Below are 8,864 nucleotides of genomic sequence, written 5' to 3' on the forward strand. Positions count from 1 at the left end.
TGCATGCAGCCATGCAATTCGTACTGCATGGCGATATTACTCTACCACTCTATAAATGGTATATAGATATCTTCACTTCATCACAAAGAAATTGAGTACTAGCACGCATTGCTATGGATGCTGCAACCGCAAACAGGCTTTCTGCAATTGCTACCGAAACGGAGCAACTGAAAAATGAGATTGAAGGGCACCGTAGAGTGCTAAACAACCAGTTGAGAAGTGTTAGAACAATGGATCCTGCAAAGAAAGAAGCGCGCATTCGCGCTACCAGAGAGCGCATAGAGGGTTTGGAGGAGAGGCAGGAAGCGCTGCGGGTGGAGCAGCAAGTGCTCTTTATTCGTCTAGCATCTCGCTAGAATAGAAGAGTCCGTAGACTCTTTTTAGTTTTCTAAGGTTGGTTTAAATTCAATAAGTGTCTGGAGACATTTGTTTTCATGTCAGGTGTTCTTTGTCTTAGTTTGATTCCGATCTACTCCTATGCTAAGTGTCTTTGTTTGGTTTGATTTCTTGTGTTTGCATGTATGGGCTAGCCGTCAGTGTTCAATGCTTATGTTAATATAATAACGCCAAAATGTGCTGCAAATTCATGTTCAAGTTGAAATAAGGCCGAAGGGCTAAGTGTACTACTGGAGATTATATATTCCAGCTCTGAAGTTTCCTTTTGAGCCCCCGTTCTACTATGGTTTGGATTCTAGTTGAAGCGTGCGACCATCTATTCAGATGAGGAGACCGAGTAAGAAACCACTAAGCGGAGAGCAAACAGATCAATCTCTATCTATGAGTTTCTCAACCAAGATCCACTATTCAACCAAGACCCGCTAACTAATACTTTTACGCGAGCTTAGTTATTGGAAGTTGCAGCCGAGGAACTCTTATCCCTAGCCACAGTTGTTGCAGCACAAGGCTTTGTCGCGATTGGGTCATATGTCAGTACTCTCACATTCCCCGTGGTCTCCCTAGTATGCTGAGCTGAACTGAAGTGAAGTGAAGCTGCGGGCGATGATGGACTGATCCCATGCTATTCAGGCGCCTGACAACGCTGGCTCCGACGGTGATGAGTCTGACGGTGGCTCAGATGTTTCTCTTCCTGATCCTTCAAGGTCCCCCGTTCCTGACATCGTCCAAAGGCCGTTGGCGCTCTCCCATCTGACAGTGCGGGCTCTGCGTGTCGCCTATGGCAACACTACCCGAGTGGTCTATTGCATAGTGGATCCACGGGTACCCCGTCGCTGCTTCGTTTTTATCAACATCCGGTAAGCAGAACGGACAGAGAACTGTCCCGATTTCTCGTAATGCCAGGCCCAAAAGTCCTCCATCCGCATAGCAGCAAAAGTAGGCATTTCTTTGATACTTACTCACCTGTGGCTAGATTTACCACCATTCGAGTACTACTATCACGGGCTGCCTCGCACGGTCTTCTCGTTCATCAGATGGGCAGACGGCTTTCCTTAATGGGGAGTTGGATGAGGAAATTTACATGGAGCAGCCAGATCAAGAGTACCCGCGCATTCGCCTAACCCCGGGTTTTTTCGATCAAAATGAAGATTTTTTAGAAAATAAGCCCAAAAAGCATCTGACCTTGAAAAGAATCACCAGTTACTTGATCCATCCCTGCGGTAAGTGGGAACGAATGTGACAGCCGATGGTAGTAGGATTTCCACAGGTTGAGCTCCTTATCTTTTGACTTTTCTAAGGATAGCCGAGTAGATATACTAGAATGGGATGAATCGAGCACGAGAAATCACTAGGCACAGGGGAGCCGTAAGGAAGAGGAGTAATATCGTTATAAAGTTCACGAATTCGATTCATTTTGGAATCGATAAGTGAACACGGAATCTCGTCTTGTTCCCCTTGGTTCCGAGGGAAATAAAGGGGAAATCACTGATTCATTTGGAGCTGTTTTCTAACTGACTCATTGACATGAGAGATTGGATGCGATGCGCCAGTCACTCGTACTACAGCGGACAAAGGTCACCGGCAAACGACCGTTCCACAATGGAACCTGGCACTACTGTTTGCCCTAAGGGCCGACCCACCTTTTCAGAGAAACAGACACATGACATCACTATATTACGCATTTTCGAGATAAGAAAGTGGAGAATGCACTCTTCCCTTTTTTTTACATTTTAAACTCATGTTCATGGTCTGTTTTATTCCCAATTGTTGCCCGTGTGAAAAGAAAGAAGAGAAATTGGGCCATGTTTCCCGAGAGAGACTGCCTTCTCTCAGGCCAGCAGTCTTATACTTATAGTCGACTGCTCTATGACGATCTGACCTCTTTCCTGGGCTCTGCTTGCTCGTCTACGCTCCGACCAATTCAGTCAAAATCGAAAAAACGATGTTTCCTTGAAAAAGTCTAAGAAATAGTAGTAGTAGTCAAAAAGTGCACTTTTTCCATATATTTCGATTTATAGGGATCCCTATCTTTATCTCTATCCACAGAGATACCTATCTATATAGAGAGAGATTTTTCTCAAAATTGATCTAGACTATCCTCTATCCGGATAGATATGTCCCTATGAGCGACTAGGCCGATCTTTTTTTATATGTTTTGGCCACGTCCGTTTCCGCTCCGAAGAGGAAGGTTTGGATCTTTCAATCTTATGTCGTGAGGGATGTGACCTATGTTAGGTCCATAAGATACCACAGCTTTTAGTGTTCTATGATTCACCTCCGAATAATGAGTAGGTAGTTCGATCCTTTTGATTCTTATCTTCCTAGTAAACGGGGATCCGGAGCAATAGGTCGAATTACTATATAAAGAAGACTTTTCTACAAAAGGACTTATTGTTCGAGTAGGAAGATTTCGGTTTTTCTCCTTCCCTCTTTTCAATAAGAAGAAGTATTTGAAATGAAACAAATTCCTCTTCATTCTGTTGTGCTCAGCGAAGGAACTGCCTAAGCATACTTTTGCGGATCCAAACTTCTTTGTTCTTTCAAAGTCTTCTTCTTGCATATAAGAACGCAACTTTTGCAATTCCTTGGATTTGAGTAGTAAGCGGCATCCCCTCTGAGTTGTGAGTAAGCGGAACCATTCTTTTTTTGTTCTTCTCCAGATTCTGGCCGGTAGGAATTTGCCTCTTCTTTTTCCAACTGATATGGCCGATAGGAATTTGCCTATGATTTTTCCAACTGATATGTCGATATAGAAAGATCTCCTTATTTCAAAACCGCGGGTTCTCGCGTCATTTTCTTTAAAAGATATTAGATCACCGTGGGAAACTTTCAAATGAGTAATGGTTACCAGTCCATTATTCAAACAAACCCTTCGATGACTTATCGGCTGCCTTGCTTGAGGAAGAGTGTCACTAAAATGGAGACGAACCGGAATCACGTCCGATCTTGTTTCTTGATTGAGTAAAAAAGGGATATATGAAGTTCGTTCTCTTCCTCTGTGCATCTCCCTTATGGGTAAATCCCCATAATAAAGAGACAACTTTCGTGTAGTTTGTGATTTGATGTTACTGTTTAGATTTTCTCTCCGAGAAAGATTTCTTTTAATGGATCTCCTCTTGTTCCTCAATCTTCGGAGAATACGGCGTTGGATTAGAGAAAGTTCTCTGTTCCGAACATTTCCTGGAAGTAGACGACACGTTTTAAATCTTAATGCTGGCATGGCATATTTCGTTGAATCAGTCTTTTTCGCCACATCGCGTATAAAGGGAATCGAACCCAACTCTTCCACGAACCCCCCACGAATGGCCCTCCCTTAATTCAATGAACTATGAGAATTCCTTTTTTCGTTTTTTTCTTTTCAGTTCTCATAAGTCCTTGATATACTAGCAGAAACTCAATACTTGACCGACTGCGTCACAGTGCTCAGGTAAAGTGGCAGTGGTTGAAAGCGAGCGGAAACGTCAGTGTTTTCTGTGCGTTACGATAGTAGTGGTGAAATAAAATCCAATTCAAATATCTCAACGTAAAAGGAAAATCGTTTCACTTTGAAAGGAAAGCTAGCTATATGAGATCGAAATCACTCTATCTACGATATTCATTGCACCATGATTGAAGGACAATGAGGGGCAGGTTATATTCCCTTTCTTCTGATCGATTGAGGAATCGCTGATAATGACACCACGTCTGTAGCATCTACTGCTATTGCAAGGCCCGAAGCACGTGGGAGAATGTTCGTTTTTTCTGGATCGGATTAGCAAAAGCAAGCAAGCGTGTGATGTGGCGGGGAAGCCTAAAAGAAGCCTTTGGGAGGCAGTGTGGTGACGCCTGTTTGGCGCGTGGGAATTAACTAATCTAATGATATATTGGTAACTGCCTGTGGGTCCGCACACCACTCCTTATGTTCAGCTAAAAAGCCTTCCGGGTCGAATTTATTAAGAAATAATCAAAGATTAGAATGCCAATGTGAATTTAGGTTCAAAAGGATCAATAGCACATGACGAAGTTCAAGTGTCTTCTCTTCAAGAGAATAGAGCATAATTGTAGGATTATATGGATATCAGTGCTTTTATTCAATTCCCGAGGCACTCTTCAACGATTGAGGAGATTCCCGAGGCAGTCTTAGTGCTATCGTCAGGGTCACCAGCCTACTGTACCCCTTATTCTGGCTTAGCCTTGCTTAAACAGAAGAGGCTTGGTTAGCATCCTTTCTATCAGGTGCTGTTCTTTGCTACCAACAATTCTTTAAGTACGCGGTGAAGTAAATAATAGTGCACTTGCTGACAGTAGAACCCCCAAGAAATATCACAGTATAGGCCGATATCTTTGTGCAATGTCATTTACAAGCTATGCTCCAAAGTCTTGGCAAATAGGCTGAGAGAAGTACTGGATGAGATCATTTCCGAGGACTTATTAAATAGGGGTGCTTTTTCTACGAATATAATCAATTCCATAATGCTATCCGCTTTGACGAAGCAAATCAGATGACGGGCGATCTACGCCTCGAAAAGGAGAAGAAGTGGTTCTCGATACTGAGCAAAAAGTCACTTTCGATGCAGAAAGTAGGAAACCAAGGAAGCAGGCATTGGCAAAGAGTGAATCTTTATCCGATCCTATAATGGCTCAATCCGATCCAACAACGGTACTTCCAAAGGCTCCTCGGCTAAGAAAAATAATAGTTGTATTGGCAAGGCATGAAAGGGATTTTCTAATGCTATCCGAAGACGAATCGGAATACGGAACCGGAAGCCGTAGCCCAGAACCTTTAGCTTGAGCGGAAGGGGAGGAAACCGGCTATTCGAACTGGCGGGTGGGTGGATACCCTAGTGCTTATTGCTTTGTCGGAGCAGGGGCGGAGAGGGATTCATTAGTTTGACAACACAAGGGTGTCATGTGGAGAAAGAGAATTGAACTATTCTCCGGGTACTGGTACCGCTTAAGCCCAAGCAAGTGAAGAAATCCTGTAAGATGGACTTGATTTACTTTCCTTTCCAAGACCTATACCATATGGTTTGGGTATACCACTATCACCTATCGAAATGAAACACTAACCTGCCCACGACCCCCTATACCGGATACCTTTGCTTTGAAACCAATGACTAGTAGAGGATTTCGAGGAACAACAGCAAAGGGAAGTAGGGATGGGCTTTCCTCGGATTAGTATTCGGATTTCGCTGGTCTTGCCAATGGTTGTTATTCAAAAGAAGGGTTCGCACCGGCAAAGAAGAATATATTTTCTAGTTGTAGCTTTCGAGGAGAAGAAGGATTGAATCAAAGGGACGAGCAAAGGCAAAGCAATGGCATGTTTGGAATTCCATAGAGGAATCCCCAAGCAAAGGCCAGGACGCTAACGCTAACGCTATTGATATTCCTAGCGCTTGTTTTCGTAGGATGCCGAGGACTCTTGCTTGAATACAACTAGAGAATTATCAAAAGAATACGACTAGCTCTTTACCGCGGGGATGCGTTGAGAGGAATCAATTGTTTAACCCGGTGACCGGATAGGAGCCGTGACTGTGTGGGTAGCATTATCAAAAGAAGGAAATTCGCAACGCTCTAAATTTCTCTATTTTGATTCTTTTTTTAGGGATTGCGCCGTTACTGTACCTGCTTTCGCTATTGCTGTTCCGCTTTGCCGTTATCCGTCCCTTTGTTAGCATAATAGGAGGGTGCCTTTTTAGCGCAAGACGATGAAATAACAACCTAAGCTTATCGGCATTAGCAAATTGAGAAATCGAATAGATCCCCGGCCGTTGGATAGGAGCACTGCCGTTACCGTGCTTAGAATTGATGAAATTGGATTTCTTACAAAACCCAGGATCTTCCTATTCGTAGTTTTCTTACAAAACCCAGGATCTTCCTATTCGTAGGTGGTATACAACTACCCCTATCCCTATTGTTTTGATACATGGCGTATTGGCTTTTCGTTTTTCTAGCTAAAGATCCATCTTTCCTGGATTAGTGATTACTTCAATCCATACCCCTATGGAATAACAAAAAGCAAGGGCAGAGGGACCTGGATCCGGAACCAGACAATAATTCGTAGGAACCCACACCGGATAGAGGGCCGTCCCTTCCTCTTAAGAGGTGTAATTCTGTTTGGGGATGACATTAGATAATCCGAATCGTAGTCCTCGCGGGAATGGTCGCAAAATGCGAAGGAGTTTTGTTGTCGAAGCTGGGGATCTAGATAGGTACCGATCTCGGTGGGGATTTTCCTATTTTTTCTATGGAATTTGTTTCATTCCTTTCATGCACAGATGAACCTTCTGAGCTTTGGAAGTACCTTTGCCCTGGAGGATTGTCCCGTGATTGAGGGATTTCTCTACAACTATTGCGATTAAAGACATATGCAAATCCGAAACAGGGAAGTACGAAACTAAAGGGACTTTCTCTCGATGAACTCCCTAGTTCCTATGTTTGCTTTGAGGCAGTGCTAATTGCTAATGTGTGAACTATCACTATAGAAAAATAGATTGGAATCACTTCTAACATCAAAGATAGGAAAATCTGGCCTATTGGGTGCCGATCCACTCGATCCTATGCTATGCATTTGTGACCAATAGAGGTAAGATCATGAATACAAGATGGCGATGAGTCATGCCAAGTTTGGGGAGTGTTGCTCGTACCCTCATTGCATGTTTTCAAATAGGGCATACTGCCTGTGATTTACTATTGAAAAACAAGTCGACAGGAGAACCCGAGTGCAACCAGATAAGAGTTCGGCTTTCGAAAGACGACAATGGCAAGTCTCAATCAACTGTCATTAGATCAATAGTAAACAGGAGATTGCTTTGCGTATCACGGATCGAGCACACAATAGAATGCTCGAACTACACTCTCCTAGCAAAAGGCAGGGCAAGTGAGTTCTACACGATATTCGATAATGAAATGAGCCTTCCTCCTTCCGAAACCCACCTTAATCCATTTTATAAGGAATCTGTCTCCTTCCGTAATCCATTCCTCCATCCCACACTCTTCTTATAGTTATGAGTGAATCTGAATCAAAAATATATATATACTATACCGAAGACAAAGAGAAGACATCAGGGAGCGGAGAGAGAAGAGAGCGGTTGTTGGAACAACAAGCCCTACTTCCTTCACTGGGACACTGGCACCAAACAAAAACAAAACTAGACTGCTCGAACAACAAGTCCTGCCCCTTCCTCCCGGATCTGCACGTTGAACAAACAAAGACACTCCCCCTCATCCAAAAAAAATGAGTATTATTTCTCAGCTGGCAACAAAGAAACGCCTAGCAGAAGAAAGTAGTTATTCTTGCATCTCTGCTACTAGGAAAGTAAGTCATTGACAAAGGACCCAACCCTTCTGAATTCGCTGAGCGAGACCTAAGATCGGAATGAACAGCAGTCGAAACCCTGAGCCCATCGTGTCTGCCAGCTATGCAATGGCTCTACTTGAGATTCCGTAGGGAGAGCAGTCGCTAACATTTCCTTCGGTCAATCACGAGAAATTTGCGAATCGAATCCGTTGTCATTAGAGTGATCAACTATATACGCTAATTATTCAAACAGATGCTCTCCGGTGGAAATGAACCACGAGAGACTAAGCCCTGCCGATAGCAGTAGAAGCGTTAGCCACAGAGTGACTTTTTAATTGACACCCACTAGTGGTCAGTTTCTACTTCCAAGTTGACTGGACCAGGTACCACATTTACCATAGGATATGCTTATCTGACGAGGTCCCTCGAGTCATCTCTGCCACTTGGAATTGCTTATGAGCTGTTCTTAAATGCTCTTCTTGGTATGAAATTGCCTACCTTCCTTAAGTCTTGCTTTCCTGAGAGCCCTCATTTCATAAAATTCCACTGGCCAGTTAATTCTTTATGCTTATTTTTCAATGAAAGTTGCATCCGAACATGTTTCTCAACACGAAAAAGAAAGTCATATTGAGTTGTTAGAGAAATCAAGTTATAGCAAAAATAGTGTACCATCACATGGTTTTGATACTAAGCAGGAAAGTATAGGAATGCAATGAGGAAAGACAGATAAACACATCGCCTCGTTTAATACTTTCAATTCCATATGATGTCCACAAAACACATCTTGGTCTGAGGTGTTTTTTTTGGCTTTAGTTCCTTTCTACAAGTTGCTTTTCCTGCCGATATATTGGTTTCTACAGGTTCCAGCTCAAGAAAAAAAAACTATGATTGTTCCGCCGGATACAGATGAGTGTGTCCATGAGGATGAGGCAAGCTAACTCGAGGAGCTCCTGCTGTAGGCCGTCGGGCTCCTGCTCAATCCTCCATACGTGAAGTAATGACACCATGCAGGTTCGATCTATACAACTTTATGAACATGTTAATGCTAAAGCTGGGAGGTTTGGCTATTGTTCTGCATGCATCTCTTTCAATATCTTGCTTTACTACTTTTTTTATGATGCATTCATGAGCAGTACAATGACTTTTCTATAGTGCGGATTTTGCCTGATTCACTTTGCCGGCTGTCTCA

At 43.1% G+C, this 8,864-nt stretch overlaps 1 protein-coding gene across 1 annotated transcript; it reads right to left on the reverse strand.

Moving 5' to 3' along the window:
* Positions 1-1,669: 1,669 nt before the first annotated feature.
* On the reverse strand, positions 1,670-7,106 carry LOC125523327 (ribosomal protein S4, mitochondrial-like). The gene has a single exon (XM_048688373.1). It carries the CDS (start codon positions 3,614-3,616, stop codon positions 2,543-2,545), a length of 1,074 nt encoding a protein of 357 aa, XP_048544330.1. The 5' UTR covers positions 3,617-7,106; the 3' UTR covers positions 1,670-2,542.
* Between the last annotated feature and the right edge of the window lie 1,758 nt (positions 7,107-8,864).

Source organism: Triticum urartu, chromosome 7 (genome assembly GCF_003073215.2).
Source record: "Triticum urartu cultivar G1812 chromosome 7, Tu2.1, whole genome shotgun sequence".
Taxonomy (NCBI): Eukaryota; Viridiplantae; Streptophyta; class Magnoliopsida; order Poales; family Poaceae; genus Triticum; species Triticum urartu.

What these genes read in the sequence shown, in the direction of transcription:
- LOC125523327 (XM_048688373.1), bottom strand. Translation starts at nt 3,616, where the DNA reads ATGCCAGCATTAAGATTTAAAACGTGTCGTCTACTTCCAGGAAATGTT.